This window comes from Falco punctatus (assembly GCF_963210335.1).
Source record: "Falco punctatus genome assembly, chromosome: 4".
Classification (NCBI taxonomy): Eukaryota; Metazoa; Chordata; class Aves; order Falconiformes; family Falconidae; genus Falco; species Falco punctatus.
The window spans coordinates 92,485,283-92,508,740 of NC_137583.1; the positions used below are offsets into that span (position 1 = coordinate 92,485,283).

The 23,458-nt window shown below is 40.5% G+C and overlaps 1 protein-coding gene across 1 annotated transcript in view; it reads left to right on the forward strand.

The window, feature by feature from the left end:
* Positions 1-23,458, forward strand: part of ITGA9 (integrin subunit alpha 9) — a 231,036-nt gene that overhangs the window by 162,594 nt on the left and 44,984 nt on the right. Inside the window, exons 19-23 of the mRNA XM_080383261.1 lie at positions 8,595-8,681; positions 10,094-10,173; positions 13,450-13,539; positions 16,090-16,198; positions 18,911-19,018. Coding sequence (XP_080239387.1) covers positions 8,595-8,681; positions 10,094-10,173; positions 13,450-13,539; positions 16,090-16,198; positions 18,911-19,018 — 474 coding nt within the window. The remainder of the gene's footprint in view (positions 1-8,594; positions 8,682-10,093; positions 10,174-13,449; positions 13,540-16,089; positions 16,199-18,910; positions 19,019-23,458) is intronic.

Genomic DNA, 23,458 nt, shown 5'->3' on the forward strand with positions numbered 1-23,458 from the left:
TTTGGAAATTATTTCCAACAGAAGAAACCTGTGAAGCTCAGGTGACAGACCTGTTTTGTTAAAAGAGTAGAGCCATCTTAACTACTTTGTCATGAATATCTTTTTCCTCCTTATGTGTGATTCTGTCACACACTTTGGCAAGTGAAGTGCATGCAGAAGAGTTTCTGAACACAAGATGTTTGCTTGAAGTTGCCAAGTAAACTACATTAAAAAAAAATCTGGAATAAAACTCTTGAGATTTTCACTCTGAGAGCAGAAATTTTCCTGGACCTTTGATGGCCACCTGTGCTGGATCACTGCCATTCATCTTCAAAGCTACTGTCAGTAGTAGGATTATTTTTATTCCCTGTACCTCTCCCTCTTGCAGCTCCCAAGAGGCCCCATGGCCTTCCCAGGTGGCCCGGTGCCACTACTTCGTGCCACCACCACCACCACCTGGGGAGCTGGCCTCAGGGAAGCAGTGCATCCTGCCACCATGTGCAGCGTTCCCTGTCCCTTTCTCTGTCCAGCCTCTGGCGTGTGTCATGCTGGGAGCTGGGTGTTGATGACTGGTATTTGAATACTATGTGCATTTTTGACTCCTGAAACAGATGAGCAAAAAAAGGAAACCCAAACCTCAAAACTGCTGACTCAGTTTGTGGGACACTGAGATTTCCAAATGTGAGTGAATTGCTGATGCCTTCGGCGCTGGCTGTGGGCTGAAGGAACTGGGGAAGGTCCGTGCCTGGCAGGGGCCAGCCCAGAAACACAGAAGAGGTATTGACTGTCTGTTCAGCTAACAGAGTACTGCTGGCAAAGAGGCAAAGCAGGCATCAGACTGCTAGTTATACAAAAAACCCCAGGGGCTCAAAGGGCTTTCAAGGATGATAATCGGAGCAACTTTAAAGAGGTATCTGAGGTAGATCAGACCCACCATTTTGGTCATTTCAGATTATTTTTACTTGTATTATCGTACAGTGTCAGGAAGAGTTCCCAGTCAGTAATACCACTGATCCTCTTTGTGTTCTTGCAGTTCTAAAATACCCAGTGAAGCCCCATTTTGGAGGAAAGTGTGGTATCTGTGGAATTTTGAGTTAGAAAAACCGAGATGTTGTATGCATAAGAAGGGGCCTCCAAGATTAAATTACTCTGAGCTGCACTTGCTCTCAGTCATAGGGAAACTCAGCCTGAGCCAATCTTTTTATTTGAAAAAAATCCTCAAGCTTTCACGAGCTCAGGCATCCCTAATTGCTCTGTACATGTGGGTAACTATGACCCACATTCTTTGGTGACCTCAGTTGCTGTGGAAAGAAAGTACATCAGTATGCTCAGGGGGTGGTTAGTAAATGAATTGAGAAATCTTCATATCCTTGAAGCCTCGGTGAAGGCATTAAGAGATTGTGAGGCAGGGAGCAGTAAGGGTAGGAGCAAAATAAAAGTTATGCTCTCAAAAAACTTAGGGAAACCCACAAGCTGTTGATAGCACAAGTGAAGGGCTTAGAACAAGATTATGAAAAGTGAGTTGAAGAAGCCACCTAAAACATCATCAGAGAGGTGAGCCTTTATTTTAGATTCCTGACATTGGAGGTGTTTGTGCTACCTGGCTTAGCTAGCTAAGCAAACTTTGCTAGCTAACCTTTGCATAGGAAGCAGATTACCAGCTGTGAACAAACTTATGTTCAGTGATAGCTCCCAAAAGTAAGCAGCTCTTAAAATGCAGGTCAGGTCTATATAACTGTCCTGTTGGGTGGAACAAAACATCCAGATGTTCATCTAAACTGTCATTTGGGAAAGTGTCCCTCTTCACCAAAAGTACAAACTGAAATTACTGAGGTATAAGTATGTTCTTTAAGTCGGGGTCCATGATGAGAAGTAAAACCAGTACAAAGTTAGCCAAACTGTATTATTCCCAGTGCCTGCTGTAAACTGCTGCCTTTGGCACAGGTCAGAGAACTCACATTTCCAAGTAACTATTGGGAGAGTTAGTTGTAAAGTCTATATACTGGAGAGCATATGACAGGTAAATGCAGAGTATCTAACTTTTGAGACTTAACATAGTGTGGACAGTGTAAGTAGCCCTCCTTTGTGGTATTTTTTAGTATATTTGTTTTAGGACTTCTTGGATGAGGGTAGTGTTCATGGTTCCCTGTGGAGTCTAGTGTAATGGTTCACACACAGGCATTCTAGAACAAGAAAAGAAAACCAGTGACAACATGAAAAGCAGTAATGAGAGCGTGTGCTCTGGCAGTAAGTGCAGGGTTCCTCAGTATTCACTTTTGTCATTCTTCTTTTGTACCCCTTGGAAAACATGCAGCAGTATAAAAAAAAAAAAAAAAAAAAAAAAAAACAACCAAAAAAACCCCAAGCTAACAAGTTAAATAAATTCTCAACATCTTCAAAACAGGAGTGTTCTGCCAACATATTATCAAGGCTTCCAGGAAATTTTCTCTGCTGTTCCAGAGTATATGTGCTAGTAGCCAGGACTTGCAGGGGAGATTTTTTCCCATCTAGACAACATCAAAAAAGCTTTAATTTGAGTATAGTTAAGCAAAGAGAAATATAAACTGCTGGTAATTTATTTTCTAATAAGTGTGTATGTGGGGGGTGTTCTCCTTAAAAAATAATACACAGTTTATCTTAACAATTCTGCAATGAAGATATTTTCAGTGCCTTTCATTAGTGGTTTTAATCCATTTAAAAATAACAGCTAGTCAGAAGAGTATTTAAAATGGTGAAATCAACTCTGGCACAGATAACCGTCAGTATTCAGGGTAGTACTGAACTTACCCTAAGTTCAGAAGTTAATATAACTTTCTGTTGGCTATCTGTATGATTTTATTTAAAAAATCAGGCCATATCTAGCACATCCTTTTGCAAGTTTAGTATTGCTCTGTTGCACCCCCTTGTTGACAATTCAGATGTAGTATCTACTAGTAGCTTGTGTGCTTAGAAAAGCAGAGAGCTGGCAGACCATAGATGAGTGTTAGCATAGCTGAATTCTCACTTTCTCTGTGAGGACACTGGTGAGTGCAAAGTAACACAGGTGACCTATACTTCTATATTTGCTTTTGCTGATAGTCATCATTTGGTAGAAGAGTTGTCAGATAGATAAAAGCCTGATACTGGGGATTGTTGAAGAGGAGTTAATGGGCTGGGGGGGAATCCTTAAGGAGATGCTTGAGGTAAGGAGCTTGCAGCCAGTCATAGGTGGGGATAAGGGGTGGAAACAAGTTGAGGAAACTGCTGATGAGTCTGGGTTGGGGCCAACATCAGCCCAGAGGAATTGTTCTACCTTTGGGGAAGGAAGGAATGACCTTAAGGGTGGGAAAAATAAAACCAGAGTATGATTATATGAACTGCCAGATCAAGCTCAGGAAGGTTGAAGGGTTTGGCTGGACACAATTGAGGCAGAGAAGGGTCAGAGCATGTCAACTGATCAATAAGTCATCACATACAAGCTATGTGAGACTCCCTTGGGGAAAAAAAAACCCCAACCATATGCAATCTGACTTGAAAATTATTTAAAAAATATATTTTGATATCAAAATTTTGATATAAAAAAAAAAGTCAAGGTGAAGCTAAGGAATTTTCAATATTCTTCTTTGGGCTGTGTCATTTTCACTTGTGATGGCCATTTTTGGTCATCTGCATTCAGGAAGAGGGAGCTCCATTAGGAGCAACCTGTTGCTTTGGTATGTCAACATGAAGACTCTTCCCAGAGGCAGTCTCTGACCTGTGACTGTGTTTTATCCAGAGCCAGACAACCATTCTTCCACCAACAGTTCTCTCTTACTGTTTTCTTAAGGCATTCTCTTTTCCTTCTTCTTAAGTCTTAGATTTGGCAGCTAACCAAGTTGAAAAGAACTCTTCAAGGTCAAAGTAAACAGTATTTAAGAAATCTTCTAAAAATGTTTGTTTCGGGAGGGGTGGGGGCAAATGGCAGCCATCTTTGAGAAGAGTTTGGTTCTAATAAGGGGCGTTTTGTAGCACCATACCTAAAGTAACCTGGTCTTGCGCTCCAGCTGGCACTGGTCCCACCTTTGTACCATGAAAGCATTACTATTAAGTGAGCATACTATCAAGGGAAGACAGGCTTTTTAAATGCCAAAATACATGCAGCAAAAGACTTATTTAGTATGACCTGTTCTAGTGCTGACAAGCCATTTTCTTCCCGATAACCTACCTTACGTGGCCAAAAAAAATTGCAGTTCTCTTGCAGTTGAGTCATGATCTCTTTGACAGGAAAAGAGCCAGAATCTGGAGTAGTTCAATGTTTTATATTCCCAGATAATCAGCTAGGTGAAGCCAGCAAAAAGATACTGTGAGTTATTCCAGGGTAATGATCCTATAATCCAGCATCCCATCAATGTGGTTAAAATGCTTTACTCACGTTGAAACTCTTCTGGACCAAGCTGAATGCGTTGTTTAAAGAATTCAGCTTGATCTAGCTTGTTTACCTGCCTTTAAAAAAAAAAATTACTGTTAGCACCTGACTTTCTTCTGGTTGTATCAGAGATGTTTGGGGCAGTAAGGACTTGACTGCGTGTAGTGTAGGGCTTAGAGACAAGAATATAAGGAGATACGGCTCCTAGACACATCTCTTGTTGTTCTGTGGTCAGATATACTTAGAGCTCCCGTTTTCAGCAACTGCCTGCTTCTGCTGAGGCAAGTATTGGCCAAAGATGCTCATGGAGGAGACACCTGGTGTCCCACAGTGCAGACTGCGTAGTGCACCAGGTGAGTGTCTGAAAGAGCAGAGAGATGGGAAGAACTGGGAAAGAACATGAGCATTGCTGAAATTTCTCCTCTCTCAGGTTTTAAATGTAGCGAATATCAATGTTCCAGCTTGCTGCTTCTAGGCATTATATTAATATGATTGTTACCAGCTTCCTGCACTACTTATTTGAAACCACACATAATATTTACACTTAAAAACACTTGTGTCCAGAAGTAAGGCCGTTGTGTTACATCTCTGCTTATACCCCTGATCACATACCCCAAGGAGTATGTTTGACAGCATTATACTGCAGAATTTAGGTTGAGTTGTTGTATGCCCCATATTAATGGAGTTAGAACTTGACTGTTTCATTGCTCATGTTGTAATTATCAGGAACTTTCTTTCTGTGATAAAGGACTTTGAGAAACACTGTGAACCAGCTTGAGCTGAATTTTTCTCATACCCAGGTCTGGATTTGTTATGCAGTAATTATATAGCTATTTGGCTAATTAGCTGGCTATTTATCTGATTGACTGTCCTAAGAATATAAAATGCTGTGAAAAGTTTCAGAAAGAAAACAAATTTTTTCCAGATAGAGCTTCTGTCTCGTTGGAAGAGAAACTTCCAACTCCTTTGACTATGTTTTCTGAGCAAACTAGAAGCTGCTATGAAAACTCATGCAATAAGCTGAGATCTCAGCTGGGTTGTATTGTCATAGAGAGAAGCATTGCACACTAAAAGTGTTACCTAACATCAGCAAGAACTGGCATCCAAAATTTCTGTAAGCCCTGAGTTGCTCTGCTTAAGATAAGACAGCACCAACCCTTCAGCCTGCTGGAATAGTGTGAAAATTGAATTTATTTAGTGCTTACAGAAATGTGAAGAAACAATTCACTCTCTCTCTCCAAAACAGTGCACTGCAAATAAAGCCTGAAGCCAGACAGTGAGCACTGACAGAAAACCAAAATGTTTACTCATTAGCTGAGCTTCTCCATCCTAATCACATAGCAAGGCAAGAGGTCCGTGAGAAAAGTTTTCTTTTAGAAATGTGCAAGGGCTGAACCACTGTGGTGCAAGCAAACTTATTTCTGCTGTTTCTTAGCATTGAACAATTTGGCTTTGCAGCATTAATGGAACCATAGAATACCTCGAGTTGAGAGGGACCCACAGGGATCATTGAACCCAACTCCCTGCTCCTCACCAGACTACCTAAAATTAAATTGCATTACTAAGAGCATTGACCAGATGTTCCTTGAACTCTGATAGGTTTTGTGCCATGACCACTTCCCTGGGGAACCTGTTCCAGTGACCAGCCTCCTCTCAGTGAAGAACCTTTTCCTAATGTCCAATCTGAACTTCAGTAATGTTGTATTAATACTAATCATTAAACTGACTGATATGCTAATGAAGCCAGAAGGTCATTCAAGTCAATTTTACTGCATCAGTTGAACTGTTGCAAGCAACAGCAGCAAAAACAGCCAATGCAATGTTATCTGACATTTCCTTAATGGACCATTATAAAACCACTGGCAACTGCCTGCCTGCTGCCAGGGCTGCAAAGGCAGCCAGCCACCAGCATGCCAAATGAAGCAGCACTGCACTTCTTCCATTATCAAGATGATAATTCTTTCTGTTATCCTCTTTTTTGACATCTCTGAAGGGATATGGCCTTGAGGAGAGGAGGCAGCCGCTTGGGTCTGTCTGGTCACTGTCACCACCAGACAGCTATGTAAATAGAAACCTCTCTTCAATGAACAGAGGCTGGGAGTTGATGAAAGAGAGTTCATAGGTTGCCACAGTTAGACAGCAAGGGACATTCGAACAACACAGAACCAAGAATGTTCCCAGAGGAAATAGCTGTGAAATTTTTCATTTGGTTACACAGCTGCTCAGAGTTGGTGTTCACTTGATCACTCGTGTAAAACTGGAGAACCTCCCAGGCTGCCGAGAGGAAAAGGCAAGTGAAGGGGATGCTTCACCCATGAAGCTCTTGCTCTGCTGTTTTGAGTTAAATGGAGGAGAAAATCTAACACAGCATATGAGAATGTCAGCTTTGTATGACTGAAGGTAGATATTTGATTTTCTGGGCAGTGCTATCTTTTGTGTTTGTGAAAACAGAAGCCTACTGAAGATTGCAAGGAAATAAATCCATAAAGAAGTTGAATGGGGAGGTTGCTGCTCTGGTGTTTGAGTAGTACTGGAGTACAGGCATCTCCAAGCATGCATTGATTTTCTCCTTATGTTGTTTTCGTATGAAACTAGGGAAATACTGTCTGAGTCAGACAGGAAAGGTAGCATTAGGTCTGTGACTTTCTATAAATGCGTGCCCTGATTTGAACTATGATTTCAAAGATAAAGGAGATCTTGTCTTTCAGATATCCAGGAAGCAGTTAAAAGATCAAGAATCTGGATGCTGTCAGACTCATCATTAGGATAATAGTAATGTCTGTAGAACACTAATGTTGTGCTTGGGTCAGAACATGAAAGGCAGAGAGGCATTCCCTGGAGATGATGGACTCATAGCCTGAGCCCATGGTTCAGGAAGCTACTTCCACATATGCTTGTTCCAGCTAAGAATGGTACTCATGTAAATTTTAAGTGCATATTTAAAGCAGAACTCATATCTGAAGTGATTTGGGAAATGTGCATAAGGAGACAGGGTCTAGGCTTTGAAAACTGATGCAGGTACTGAAAATAGGTCAAATAAATCATATGTGCTGTAGTTAAGAGATCCTCAGCTACGTGTTTAGAATAGAGTTAGTTTCTAGATTCAGTTGTCTAAGTTTAGGCATTCATTTTGTTGCTGCATAATATCATTACCATGGCTCCAGTGATGATCTAGTCAATACTGGAGCCTAGAGAGACATCAAGCCCAGTCTAAACTAAACATCTGCATTTTGTCTGCTGAACCATTTTCTACATCCGTGGACTACGATGGGAGCAGTGACACATAGATCTCATAGCAATCACTTGCTGTGTAGGTACGTAAGAGTGCATATCAGATTCCAGAGCTGAATCCCACTCCTAAAGTCTAGTGAGATGAACTTGTCCACAGTGACAGAGCATAAAACTGTCCCTCGTAATCTGGAGGTGAGCATATGCTAACCTGGAGCCAGACACTTACTTTATAGAGCAATGAAACACTCTGCATTCATCAGAAGTACTTTTTGCTGTTGTAGTGGAGTCACCAGTCACTCAAGATAGGGTTGCTCCAACTTTTTTTATTTGTATTATTTGACAGTGTTCATAGTCTGTCAGTGTTTAACATGGGGAGAGGCTCATCCCTCTACTTTATCTGTGCCACCGATGTATCATTAAATAAAGGGTATCCATACCAACGTGGTTCATCCTGTGGAGCAGAGAAAGAGGGTCAGGGCAGTGAATGACACCAGGACCAAATTAATGTTTTCTCCAGCATCTGTGTGTGGCACGGTTTGGTCACTGTCACCCAACACAGTTCTCTCTCTCAACACAACTCAGACCATCAGTTGTTCCCTCTGTTTATTAAAAGACAGCTTTCAAATGGGGAACCTGTATTCTGGACCATTTGAAAGCTGTCTTTTAGTAAACAGAGGGAATAACTGATGGTCTGAGTTATCAAAGAACTTGGGCTGATCCCCTGATTATGTGTTTAGTCATGTGGTATTTCTCCATGGTCTGTCTCTTGGAGCAATTTTCTGATTGTTGTGATCTTCTCCAGGCTGACCTGACTGAGGCAGAGTAAGGAAGTGCAGCCCTGCGCTTTTCCTTATTCAATGAGTATTAGTTTTCTGGGAATAACAGTGCTATGGTGGGAAACATTTAGTCTTCTACTACACTTCATCACAATGGTATTTTTTAGTAATCCTCTTTTTCTCCCCAAATCTATCACCTTGTGTTCTTCTTGATTTACTTACAGGAGGAGCTGGGCATTGCCTGTGAGTTGCTGGAGTCTGACTTCCTCAAGTGCAGCGTGGGATTTCCTTTCATGAGATCAAAATCTAGGGTAACGTTGTGATATTTGCATTTGCAGATTGATGGTTCGTTTACCTCCTTGTCTCCAAGGAGTGGCTGGAAAGGCAACTGCTCTGGTAAATGTCTGTGACTGACACATTCTGTAGCTTTCTAACCCAGATATCCAAGCCTTTCATGGTTACCAGAATATGCCCACCAGATAGAGCCAATGACGGCACTGTGCTCTGCAATGCAGCGCTCTTGAAAAAGATGCAAGAGTTGCAGCTATGAAAAACTTACGTTATTTCCTTTGCAGAAACTTAGAAAAGGACACTCTGTCTTATTTATGTTGTCTTATTCTGTTTCTATTTTTGTCTTCTTTCACATTAAAGTGCAACTGAATTTGTATGAATTACAATGAAAAAGTCTTACTGACTTTTGCGTATTATGGTCTCCTGGTAGCTTTTAAAGAGGATTTTGTTCAATAATAGAAGATGATGAACTCTCTCATAATCTTTAGAAATCTGGCTGGGTTCTTGCTGTCGGTAAGCTGAGTTGTACAAAAGACCAGCCCAGAAAGATGAGAAGATGAGGAATAACTTCAGGATGAACTGAACAAAATGAGTCTGAAATTTTTCAGAAAACTTCAGTTTCAAAAACTAATCCTTTCCATTTGAGCTGACATGTCCTTTGACCCAACATGAAAATTTTTGTGTTGCGTGTTTTAATGAGTGCAACATGCTCTCTTGAAACATTTTAAAAGATTTTGAATGGGATGGAAAAAAATAAACACAGTAGCAAAATATCTATAATGTAAGAATTTCAGTGTTTTGCTTCAGAATGACATAGTTGAGTTATCCTCAGGGTTTGTTTTTTTCAGCAAGTCATTGAAATTAGCATGAATTTGGAAGCTATTTCACTTGGCCAAAACCTGTTTTGGAGTTAGGCAGAAAAGTTGTTGCATGGAGAAGCTAATGTAGAGCTACAGTGGTCATCAAAGTAGGTTCTCTTTTCAAGATTAGCCCTTGATTTTATCCGTTGTGGTGGGTTGTCTGAATACTGCTTTAGCTTGTGTGGGTTGCTCCAAGTCTCCATGCAAGCCTATGGCGTGATCTTTGTTCCCCCAAAGAATCTCTTCACCAGCAAGTAACACACAGATGGGTGCTGTGGTAGTTTCAGGTAGTGGTCCCCTTCCCCTGGCAGATGATCTCAAGAAATATTTTTGAATGGCAATTCTAATAAAGGCCTTTTCACAATGAAGGAAAAATCAAATTCTCTAGTATTTGAACAGAGACACAATTGCTAAGATTTAAAAGCTACTCTACAGTAGAGGAAGGTCTCTTACACATTTCAAAATACAGTACTTTTATACAGCTAGGCCAGTAAAATATATATGGAGCTTCAGAATATATACATTTTGAAACAGCATACAGTGTCTTTTAATACCACTTTTTCTTTGCGCAGTATGACTTCAGCGTGATCTTTGACACAAGCCACTTGTCTGGGCAGGAAGAAACACTTACCTTCCTTGTCACTGCCCAAAGGTAAGGGAGCCTTTATGCACCTTGATGACATGGACATTCCTTGTCACACGCACTGTGCATTGCATATGCTTGACAGTTGCGTGATATTAGTTGTAAATGTGTATGTGTAGTAAATAAGGTTAAATTACTGGGGCTAAATGTGTGTCTTTTGGTAATACAGAGGAACCATGTGACACAGCTTCCTGAAAAATTAGGTAGGATTATACTTCGGCTTTCTTTGGCAGGCAGTTGCGATTCTGAAGGAGTATTTTGTGTTCTTTCAGTTGGAAGGCCCTTGTGTTTCTGTGCCCATCCCTTTGGTATCAAGCTCAGTTCAGCTGTGGCTGATGAGCGGCACCAGGCAGACCCATTTGTTCCAGCATTTGAATGAAATAAGCATGCTTGGACGCAAACCAGAAAAGTCAAATGCTTTCATCAGATGGTCAGGGATCTCACCGACAGTTTCCAAAGTTGCATGTCTGTTTTTTCCCCCCTCTGGGTCTTTAGCAAGCTATGACAGACTGCGTGAAACAGCTGGATAGGGTACTTCCCAAGGGCACTTGAAGCAGGCGTTGAAACAGGGTGATGCCAAGTATGTGTGCACAGGGATTTTATCTTGGGCAGAATAGAAGGTGTGACACCTGGTCTGTGCCTCCTAAGATGATGTGCCACAAAGAAGCGGGTTCCATGTGTAGTTCAGTCACAGGCACTGTTAAGGTGTGTATGAGAACTGATGGTGGCACAGCTACATCAACCTGGGCTCTGAACTGCTGCTCTGATGTGTGACTTGTTCCTGCTTGTGCTTACTGTGTAAGTGGGCCAACTTCATACCCTCCGATGTCAAAATCAGGATCTCCAGCCTGGACTCTCCTCCTCGATTTGATGACACCTCACCAACCGGCTGGAGATGAGAGATGAGATGTAGCAGTTGCTGAGTGATTGCTCTCACAGGGTGTAGTCCTCCCCTGCAGCAACAGCTGTAGGCAGGAACAAGATCCTGCAGCACGTGGGGCTGGTATGAAACACTGAAAGTGAGACCTCGCATCAGAAAGGCAAGACCATGTCTTGCATGTTAGAGAAATTTTATTCTTCATAAAGAGAAGATCAACATGTGTTCAGACGACCCCATGATACTTCTGGGACAGGGAGATGCATCAGTATTTAAGTGAATGCCAGCTGTTGCAAAGATGGGTCGTCCCTGCTTTAAATTTGCCCAGCCAGTGTTTCCCAGATTGTACCGCTCATTTCCCCGCCTTGGATAGTACAGGGCTTTCCTCTGTAACCTTGCTCCTCAGATTTCTGTGCCCTACCAGTGAGAAAGGTTAGTCAGTGCCTTTAGATGGAGCAAAGAAATAAATAGTAGTTTGTACACATAGTGCAAATGCTCAGTGGGGTTAAAAGAAAGTTTCTCATTTCAGAAGTATGGCTGGGAGGATAGTTGAGTTTTGAAGGATTCAGCTGAACCTCCAAAGACAACAGTGCAGGTCCCAGTGCTGACTGCCCTCATTTTTGCTGTGACTTTGGGGTGGTTGCTCAATTCCTTTGCTGTCCAAGTGGTGTAATAAAATCTTTCTACCACAAGAGTTGCAGGGAGCCCTGGGGTAAAGTCAGTGATAAGGAAATGGAGAGGAAGTGTCTGTGCTGTGGCCAGACTGCAATGAGTGGGGACATTGTTTCTTTCCACACAAAGCTGGAGCTAGTCTGGCAGAAATGGCTGGACACAGAGAAGCTATGTCACGCTGTCATGGGAAAGTAAGTATTGCCCTTCAAGTGGCCACTTAAGCGTATCCCTTGAAGCTACAAATTTGGCAGTAGCATCTGTAACGAGAGAATAGTTCAGTAGTGGGAGAGATCAATTGGAGAAAGAACTAAACATTACATTCCATTTACTCTTTTTGTTTAAAAAAAACAAACCAAAACTCAAACCCGTCTTCTGTGCTTCCTGGCGTGAACTTTTTTTCTAGAGATATATTCTCCTTTCCTCACAGTACCTTTGCTCCATTTGAAACATATAAGCACATACCTATGAACTCTGTATGGAATTCTGCTTTCTTATTCTGCTTGCCATCATGGTATCTCAGTATTTGTGTTGGATGAGAAGTGTCTCTATTTTGGACTCTTCTTTGAGCATGCTCAGAGGAAAAGCTTTTACTAAGTGTTTTTTTCCTGGGACTGAAAGTTTGTGGGTCTTTTCCATCTGGGCCATAGTTTTATTAGCAGACATGGCCAATGTGTCGGTTGCAGAAAGCTGAGCTGTATCTATGCATGTATGTAGCCGGCAGGCTCTGTTTTTATAATCTGAGCAACTCAGCATCTGCATGGTATCACTTGGGATGTTACTGCCTGCTGTTGCATCAGCGATACTGTCCTCAAATAAATAGGATAGTATCTTTTGTTTTGCCAGTTTGATTTGTGAATAAATCCAATGAACTGCAAGGCAAAAGAGATTCCAGAGTCACTGCTGAAGAAATCGGAAATAGATGTAACATATCTTTCAAGATTGTTCTTCTGAACTGTCGCCCACCAAGTAGACTCACCATCAAAATTAGAATAATTACAAGTTTGCATGTTGGACGTGCATTTCAGGAACCTTTCCCAGACTTCATACATTAAGTGTTCACACTGAAATAAACTGACTCAAATGGGAGATGATTGCTCAGTTTTCTCTTTCCTCCATCTGTTTTCGACCAGTTGTGGCAACTGCCTTTGAAAATGTAAAATAGAAGTGCTTTTTTTCTGGAAACTAAGTACAGAAAGGGGGAATGAAACCGCTGAGAGGTTACAGCCAGTTCAGTACGAGGGTTTTGCCAAAAAAGCTGCTTGTAGTGGCACCGAATTGGTGCTGTGGTACAACGCAGATACATAAAAAGCACAATTTCATTTACTGAGTCAAGACCCTCTGTGGGGTTTGTGTACCCCTCCCAAAGTGATGTATAGTCAGGCTGGGAGAAAATGAACCCTTGCATTGGAGTCTAAATGTCCTTGTTTCTCTCCACTATGTATGATGGTTGCTTTAGTTTTGCACTGCTATTTGAATTCACGCCTTGCTCCAAGATAGGTTTTTTGGTGTGTGCCTGATCTTGTTGCAGCCACAAAACTCCTGCTTTCTGTGTGTGCCCTCTCCAAAGTGGGTGAACAAATGTAACTCTTAATCTTTTAAGAGGCTTCTTAAGGAGAGCTGACATCACTGAATAGAGAGGCTCAAAGTACAAGGCAGGAGATGATAACTGTAAAACTGTGTGATATATTGCAAAGGCTGTCAATTTATGGCGTGTTTCTTTTTCCTTTCTGGCACAGTGGAAACCTAGAACGGACTGAATTTTTGCATGATAATACTCTAACCCTGTCGGTGCCCTTGATGCATGAAGTGGACTCATCTATCAGTGGGTAAGTACTAGTCACCAAATGAAAACAACAAAAATAATAATAATCCTAACAATAACAGCTGAGTCTTTTCCAGCGAAAAACTGAATTCTTCTCTCTGTTTACATGTAGCCAGACTGTTGTTTTTTCCCTGCTTCCCAGACTCTGGAAATACAACCTCTTTTGTAATCTGGGAGTTTTATTTGTTGTGCCTTTCATTCCAACACTGCCTCTTTCTCGTTCCTTCCTAGCTCGCACTAATTAGTTACCATCACATCTGTAGATATGATGGACCTTAAAATAAAATAAAAAGAGAACAAGTAAATCACATCTTGTTCCTTAGGGCATGTCTTTAAGGATATGGTTGAGAATTACCAGGCCAAAGTTAGGGTCAAATGTTCTGGGATTCTAAGGAGCCTGGTGGAGTCTAACTGTTTGCCTTTCTGTTTAATTTCACAATCAGAATTCACTTCTGCTTCTGTTAATTTTCCCACTCCCTCTGCTCCCCAGCCTGTGAGGCCTCTGAATACCAACTGAGGAACATCACTCACCCTTTTATTGAAATACTTGTATAACGCATAGCTGATGTCCTCTCCCTGGGGCTGCATGTGTGCAAGTTCCTGCCTTTGTACTCAGGGGTCTTCCCTTTCACTCCTGTATTACAATCTTAATTCTAGAATTAAAGATTTGTGGACAGTCCCAACAGACAGACTGTCCTTTAGCATAGGCAGTGCTCGAATTTAAACTGGGGGACCCGGCGCTCGAGGTGAATTAACATCCATGTAGAGTAAGGAAGTTGACATTCATTCCTGAACTGGGGAAGCAAAAACTCGTCAGCAGTGTCCCCAAGAGGTCAGTGTCTCTTTTAGCTGCCGTTTATGGCAACCATCAGGGAATACATACTGTCTAAATGACCAGTGCAGGTTGGCATCAGCAGAAGTCAAAGATTCCCTTGACCAGCATGCTACATGTGTAGGAGCAAAGTTACCTGCACTGACATGTGATTTGTGTGTAAAGCTGGGTAAACTCAGATTCATGGTCTAGTCTGGATTTTATCACATAAAGCTGCTTTCCTCTCTTGTTGCATAGAAATAAAACCCCTTAATTACTGCCACAATAGTCGGAGTGGGTGGAAGATATGCTTGAGCCTGCTCAGAGGAGTGAAGAGTGCTGTCAGACCTCACTAGATGACTAGCAAGGAGAAAAATCTCCTCTATATTGAGAGTGCAGTCTCAGGAGCATGTTCTGGAAATATTGAATGCTTTCATTGTTGCAGATTGCATAGAAATTTAACTCTATATCCCTTGCTTCTTGACGCTTTGATACAGATGGATTTTTGTATAGCTTCACAGATGAAAGCATTTGTATCTCTATATTTAGATTTCTGTTTGTCCCCTACAGAATACTGCATGCCAAAAGAAATGATAAAAATTGGTCTCTCTTCTTTCTCTTTGGAATGTACCTTTTTAAAATACAAGGTATCTGAATTTATAAGCCCCACCCAACTGGCTACGTGGATTATTTCTTTCTCATAGACAAAGTTTAGTTAATTCAAGTTCACAGAAATGTCCAGCTACCAGGGAAGAGTTGGGCTTGTTGGAGGGCACAACATTCCCAGGCATGGCAATATTAATAATACTGGGTTTTGGACAGTGTTTTTTTAAAGCTTATTTTTATTAGCTCTCCTGCATTTGAGTCTATGAGAGCAAACTTCATCCCTGGTCATAAATAGCCCGGAAGGGCTTGTACCATGTTTGGGAGGAGACTTCTGGCACAACGCCGTAAACGAGAGAAAAAAATCTGCCTCTCCCTGTTTCCCCTAGCAGTCCCTGGGGTAGGAGGCAGGCCGGGAAAAAGGCAATGTACCTAAACAGGCTCAATATCCTGCCTCAAAAATCTCTGCCCCAAAAGGACAGCTTTGGAAGGAAGCAGAGGTTTAGGCAATCCCTCACCAAGGTCTCTCTGAAATTACACCAGGACCCTTTCCAGCCAGTGGAGCAGCCTGAGATTAGAAGGAGGCACAAAGGCTGCTTAAACCATTCCTAGTCCTCTCCTGCAGGATTTCCAAGTACTATGTGGTGCTTCCAAGTCTTTTCCAATAAAACCCTACTGCATTTTCTTTTGTGATAAGATGATAAGGGTAGCTGAGGAGACTTGGCCTGTGCCACTGTAGTTGAAAGTAAGTTACATCCCCCTCTACTCTTCCCTTAAAACGATCTGTTAAGCATAAAGGTGGTGAAGCTCAGATAATTAATGAAGTGTTTATTCATTGCACAAATCATCCATGGCAGGGGATCCTGGAGAAGAGGTTTTGTGACAGGAAAGGAGAAAAAGAGATAAATAGTCAAAAGAATTCTGCTTCAGTGATGGGATTTTAACCCAGGTCAGTTGAGATGTTGCTTATGTAGTCCAGTGTGGTCAAAAGGAAATCAAACCACAAATGATAGATCAATGTAAAATACTCACAAAGAATTTGACATGACCAGAAAGCAAGGGGTTCAGTTCAGCTTGCCACAAATACAGTTAATTTTGTTGACAAACACTGCTTACTAAACCTATGTCTTGATCTTTCAGAGAAGTCTTCCCTACTTCATTTTTCTATGGTGATTCTGTGGAAGCATCCAACTTTGTTCAGTTGGAAAACCATGAATGCCTTTTCCAGTCTCTCAACTTCACACTGCAGGTAAAATGGATCCTTATTTTGACTGCTTTCCTGCTTGATAGAGCATTCTGGTTTTGTATATCTTTTTTTTCTGAATCACAGTATGCTGGGCAATGCATTCTTGATTGGATGCCATATTTACAGCATGCAGGAATGGTGCATTTCCTTATCTGAATGTATTATAATTAGAATTGCAAATAGGGCCTCTCACTTCCATAGGAATGAAGCTGCTACCATTTGTTTCTCCTTTACCTTTTATTACGTGCTGAGTAAAGAGCTCTAGTTACTGAAGTGCCACATCTTGGATGCAGTTGCAGGTTCAAAAAGGAGGAGTAATTTTTTTTAGTGGAATGGTCGTTGAGCGGAGGAGTGGGCAGCCTTTATCCATGAGAACAAACGTATACCTGTGCAAGCGATTCAGACCTGCTAAATGCACCCAGCATGAAAATATACTATTACTGATACAGTACAGTACAGGGAGGAGGCTATGACTCTAGTAAGACAGGTGTGAGAGGGTTTCAATAAATTGCTCATAGCATCTCAGCATTATTCAAGTATTAGCTATAGATTACACTTCACATGGCAGTTAGGTGGGTTCCTGATGTGGCAAAATACATGGATGATTTATGGTAACAAACTCTTGTGATACAGCCAAAATGAACTCGTTTTGCTGCTGTAACTATTACAAGCACTTCAAATCCTTTTTGACCGCTAGATGGAACTAGGGAATGATAAATCATGCAGAGGTGGGGGACTCATTTATTGTAAAAAAAATAGTCTTTCACCTTTTTTCCCCTTTCTGTTCTCCTAGGCATGAATGCCACTTAGCTCGTAATGAGTAACACATGTCTGCCCCCGTGGACAGACTGTGGTCCAGAGCAATTAAGCCCCCACTGTCATGCAGTGCCCTTAGCTATTTACTGAAAAGGAGTGAAAGCAGGATTTCAGGACATTAAAGCTTTTGTAAACCAGGCTATTAATTCTTGTGATTCTGATTTCATTCTTGAGGGTTTATAGGTCTTACCTCCTCCCTCCCCTCCCATAGCCAGTTATTGGTTAAAAACAGATAAAGAACAGATGTACTGATGCTTTAACTAAATGAATATTTTTCAACTAAAAAAAAAAAATGATGAGAGGTAAGGAGGTAAGGGAGAGAGAATCTGTATGTTGGCAGAGCCACCATTTGTCCTGCACCATCTTCTTGTGTCTTATGCACACACTTAAAGACGCAATATTAATATTTTTTCCATATAGAAGTAGAAAATTATACTCTAACAAGTCACAGAGCTGCTCTCCAGTAACGTGGTAAACCTCATAACTGTGTGTGTCAGAGGGGAAGGGTAGAGTTTCATAATGGGCAGAGCATGGTTTGTATCACTGTTTGCTTAATTGTTTTTAACGATTTGCCTGCCATTTATTAAACTTCTCCAGATGGAGAAAAGTAATAGTTTCTTAACCAAGAAAAAGAGATGACTGACAAAAATAAGGGGCTTTGTAGTGGTTTTTATAAGTGAACATCTATACCATGTCCAGTGTGAATAAGGAAATATATCTATGCTTCTTTTTTTGGGTATCAAGATGTGCAATGAACATGTCTTTTCTGCGTTAACTCTTTTATCTGACCTCAGATAATCAAGTTTTTTAAAATGTCTAACATGAAACGTTATGTTTTTATTTCATGCAGCATTTATCATGCTCCATTGTAGCGGGATTTCTCCCCCTGCCTGGAGCCTCAGGGTTTTTGTAAGGATTTGGCATTGTGAACCAATTCTCTTTATCATTCAGGCATTTCTTCAAATATAAGCAGTGTTTGAAGAATGAAAACCTGTTGGTTTTTAATATTTGTACTTTACACAATTAACAACTAATTGCTACATCTTTTAACAGTATTGTCTTAGTGTGGATAAATACTCTAAGGGGCTTGGTGTTTTTACTGTATGCATTTACATTTGTGTTGTTAGAAACAACCAGGAACTTTCCTAATAAAAAATTTAGATAGACATGAAAATGTATTTTCATTGAATTTTTTCCATGGATTGTTTCTTTTCAACAAAAACCCACAAATTTTGGAATTTTCACTGGATATGTTTCAGTAATGGACTGGGAAGTCTGAGTTTTTGTTGAAAATTTGTGTGTGGGGGGGTTGATAGAAAGCCAGTGTTTTCCACTAAGGGTTTTGTTTAATTGGAAACGCCAGAACTTGAATGGAAGTTGTTCACATGCATTTCCAAGCAACTCACTCAGCAAACCTACAGTCCGACAGTCACAATCATCATTACTTTGGCTTCTGCTTCATAAGGAAAACATAAAGAATATAATGCAGTGGTTACCAGATGGAAATCAGAATGTTAACTGAGAGCGATATTTCTAACAGTCTTCTGGATGGTATTACCAAAATACTCAGCGTACTAGTAGTGTCTCTGTATATAAGGTAGAAATTTCATGCTGCTTGTATTGCTGACTGGTATTTATCCTGCAAAACTGCTTCTCACTTGATACATGAGCTGTGCCTAAAGACTGTTAGATAAGCTAAACCTTTGACTTCATCCTGATACTTACGAAAGAAGTCTGAGTCTGAACGTATAGAAAGACTTGCACAGTATTTTATATTTTTTCAAGTCTACCTGTACTTCCAGCTCTGGTTCTACGGTAGTTTCCCATTTATGAGTAAACATAGGTGTCATTTTATTTTTATTTATTTATTATACATTTATATACTTCATTGTCTTATAGGTTTACAATGCTGGACCAAGCACTCTCCCTGGAGCTTTTCTTGACATCTCCTTTCCAAACCGCCTCTCTGCCACTGGAGCTGAAATATTTCACGTTCAACAGATGATGGTGAGTACTTTGTGATGTGTTCTGAGCCTAGAGAGGCAATGAGAACTATCAGTGACTGAAATAAAAAAGGTCCAGCAGAACTAGATGAATCAGTTGCTTTTTTAGACAATAAAAGGTTCTTTGTATCTGTGGCCAGATAACCATAAGTAGCTGAGCCCCTCCAGCTGTTGACTGCTTTCTCTCACCTAGGGCAACCAGCTGCTTGTGTGTTCCTGGTTTCTTACAATGCAGCATAAAACTAGGTCAGGCTAATCCTTAAGGAAATGTGGAGAACACTTCCCTGAGTCACACCTCCAAAGAGGATTGAGTCTTAATCAGCCCTCCCTGATTAAACGGTGTATGTAGTATCAGCAGGATGTGTTACCAAGCTGACTCATGTTCCCTGTCTTTTCCTGTGGTTATTGTGGTTTAATCCCAGCAAGCAACTAAGTACCATGCAGCCGCTTCCTCACACCCCCCACAGTGTCATGGGCAGGAGAATCAGAAAAAAATATAAAACCCATGGGTTGAGATAGGAACAGTTTAATAATTGAAATAAAGTAAAATATAATAACAATAATTGTAATGAAAAGGGAAATAAGAAAAAAACAAACAAACAAGAGAAATAAAACTCAAGGAGGAAACTCCCCAAAAAACACCAAAAAAATGAACTAATGCACTATACTTTTGTTATTAAACAATTTTGTTTAAAAAAAATTGCTTGCCACTCACTGACTGATGCCCAGCCAGTCCCTGAGCAGAGATTTCCACCCCCAAGTTTATATACTGACCATGATGTCACATAGTACGAAATATCCCTTTGGCCAGTTTTGGTCAGCTTTCCTGGCTCTCCCCCCTCCTGGCTTCTTGTGTTCCCCAGCCTCCTTGCTGGCAGGGCATGGAAAGCTGGAGAGTTCTTGACTTAGTATGAACAGTACTTAGCAATAACCTAAACCATCAGTGTGTTATCAACGTTATTTTCATACTAAATCCAAAACACAGCACTGTACCAGCTACTAGGAAGAAAATTAACTCTTTCCCAGCTGAAACCAGGACACATGCTATCTGCAAAAACATTAGCTGTGTCTGAATATATTATCAAAATCTATTTTTCTGTGGTCCATATTATAATTTGCTCTTTTTGAGTGTTATTTTAACAAATGTAAGTAACAGAGAAAGTTATTCTTTCAACAGTGTTTTTCAAAAGATGATTTTGTCAACTAAAAAGAAAATCAAAATAAATTGTGGTGAAGGAGACACATTCTAGATTTCATTTCTAATATTTATTTATTACTTTCAAAGCTTTTGTTAAAACAATAAAATACCATCATATATACTGTGGTGGCCAAGAGAGGGAAACCTCACTACTGAGATGAATTTATTGCTGAAATTCAGAGTAATCTTTGTGAGATGGAACCAGCTGTTTGGACTTCTTGAGAAGAAGTATTATACTTTCGTTATCGTTAGCTAGTTTTCTAGCCTTTGGGCTTAATAATATTACCATCCTCCATGTGCAGGTGACTGTGTCACTGAATCTGTGTAAATATAGATCCAATAAGAATTTTCTAAGCAGATTTCCAAGACTTGTGCTGTTGAAAGGTATGAGATGAAGATATATATATATGTATATACACAAAAATGGCTTACAGATGGGCACTAAAGACAGAATCACTGAGAAACAGATTTTTGGGATACTGTATGAGACACCAGTATTGTATAGACTGAGTCAGTTCTCCAGCTAAACTGAATTAATTCTCCAGCCTATTTCTCATTTTCCATGGCATTGCATTTTCATGTTTTTTTTAGTCCAGCCTTATGTATGAAATATCACCTTCCCTTTGACACACTGTCTGTCAAGGGATCGTGACTGGTTTCCTTGTCCCTTCCCTGGTCTCTGTGTGCTGTGGGACAGGGTGCGTGTTTGTGTTTGGGGCAGCAGCAGAAAGGTGGGAGTCTCCTTAACGGATTTTGTCTGCCCAAATATCAGTGTCTCGTCTAGTCAGTTATCCTATATGTTCCTGTGTAGCTGAGAGAGGAACAGAAAACTCAGCCCATCTAACTTCAGCTGTGATAAACTCCTTCTAGGCATTGCTTGTTTCTCTGTGTTGGCTCTTCCAGAACTCTGGACAAATTGTCTTAGACACGACACCTGTTCTACATGCTTGAATTATCTGAGGTATATGCTACCCACCTGAGTAGGCAAGGGCTAATTTCCAGACATAGTTTGTCATCATTTCTATAAAGACTAAGTTACGCTGGCAAGGATGGGATGGACTATATGGTTTTGAATAGCTGTTAGAAAAACAAGGCAAAAACCTTAAATCTTGCACTTAACTTGGTTTTGATTGCTGTTGTACCTCAGATGGCTTGCTTAAAGGAGGCCCAGCTGGGTGGTGTGGTCTTGGGCACTGTGATAATAAATATTTGCAGAGTTTGTATCCTTTTTTGCTAGGAACAGGTTGCATTTGCCCCCACGTTATTTCATGTCTGGCTTCTACTTTGCAGTTTGTCTTTGTAGAAATTTCAAACTGCTGTTGTGAGACCTATTTGCATGGCAGGCAGAAGAGTGCTAGTAGACAAGTGTGGTTTTATGAGATGTCTACATGATACACTGGCATACCCTGGGTCATTTCGAGCACTGGTTTTGGGTATGTGGTCAGAAGGAGTCTAATACATGACTTTTTGAGCGCCTTTGACATGTTAATAAATGTTATCCAAGCAAATCCTGTTTGGGATAGTGGTTATCCCTGCTTTACAGATAAATAATTGAAACACCAAATGGTTTGCCTGAGGTCACACAGGAAATTTCTGTCAGAGCCAGGCACTGAACCCATGTCTCCCTAGTCTTGCTGTTGTAACAGGAAAAGCATCCTACTCTCTTTCCTCCTGCTTCTCTCCCACTGAGTTTTTATTGACTGAAAAGGGAACTAAAATCATGGAGCTCTTCATCTTTTCACATACCAAATATACTTAAAGAAACAAACAAAACAAAACAAAAAAAAAAAAGCAAGCAGCAGATCGGAATGAACTTCGGAAAACAAGTTATAACAGCTGTTTTTCAAGAGCATTTTTGTAAGAATAGTCATTAAATATTTCAAGCTTTTGCTTAGTTTTAACTTAGTTTTAACTAAGTTTTAACTTAGTTTTAACAGAATCTAAACTGCAGTAAAGGCGGTAGTATCCTTTCAGACAGTGCAGGTGTTTCTGTAGTTGTACCTTTACACCGATAATCTAACCATTCTAGGTGTCAGTGTTGCTGGACCTTTCAGAATAACTGACGTTAATACAGGGGATTAGGAATTGTCATTTATCTGTGACTGAAACTGTTGATACAGCAATTGGTATTTGATTACATCATGGGTTGGGGTTTTTTAAAGTTAATAATTATTTTGCCACTTCTCTGATATACAGTACAGCTGTGAAATTTACGGGTGAAAATGCATAGTGAAACCAGTAGAGTTTATGTCTTAAATACACATACATCACACAAGATAGTGCCAGGAACTAATTCCTTCATATTGTGTTGACTGATCTAGTCTTTCAGGCACAAAAAATAATAAAAGGAAGAGAGTCACATATGGCCCACTGGAACGGCCTTTATCTCTGGGAGGTGTTAATAGGAATTATTATCTTGCTGCTCTTAGAGGAAATGACAGTCCTCTTGCTTCCTCTGTTCTTGTTGCTCTAAGCTTTTGGCTTTATTGCAGAAAATGCTTTAAGATTTTCTTCCCGGGAAATTCAAGTCAGAGGTGTTTTTGGCATTTGGAGTTCTGCCTTAGAGATGTTCAGACACTCTTCAAAGGGTCTTGGGAGTTTCTGCAGCACTTCCCCCAACAAACACCTTATATATAAAGGAAACAAGTCAACAGTGAAAGCCAGAAATAAAAGCAAATGGATAATTGAAAGAAAACTAGAAAAAAAAAAATCAAGTTAACTTCCTCCCCATCAGAAATTTCAAACTAAAAGGAAATGCTAGAAGTTTTACAAGTCATTTTAACTAGGGAATTTCACTAGTGACATTTGATTTTACATAGTAGATACTGAAATTCTGCAGTGGCAAATGGTATTTTGGAAGCAGATAAGAACAAATTAGCACTCGTTTGGTTTTATGTATTTTTGTATTGCTTTCTTGCAGAGGTTTCAAGCCAGGTTAAAAACATAGTAAATGAAAGAACTCAGCTTGTTGGTAAAAGTGTTATGATGGGAACAGTATAGGTGATGGCACAGAAGAGCTTCACCCAAACAGAGTGCGGTAGAGTTAGTGTTAAGAGAGAGATGTATATCCTCCACACTTCAAGGCATTGATTATCTGTTCTTCCACAAAGGGAAACAGTGCTCATTATGCTTGTGTGTGTTTTGGTTTTGAGCTGAAAGATTAGTAATTTCCTTTGGGTATCCAGCTAATTTGGAGGGCAAGGGAAGTGCTACTTGACTTGCCAGCCAAGGAGCTGCTTTCCAGGG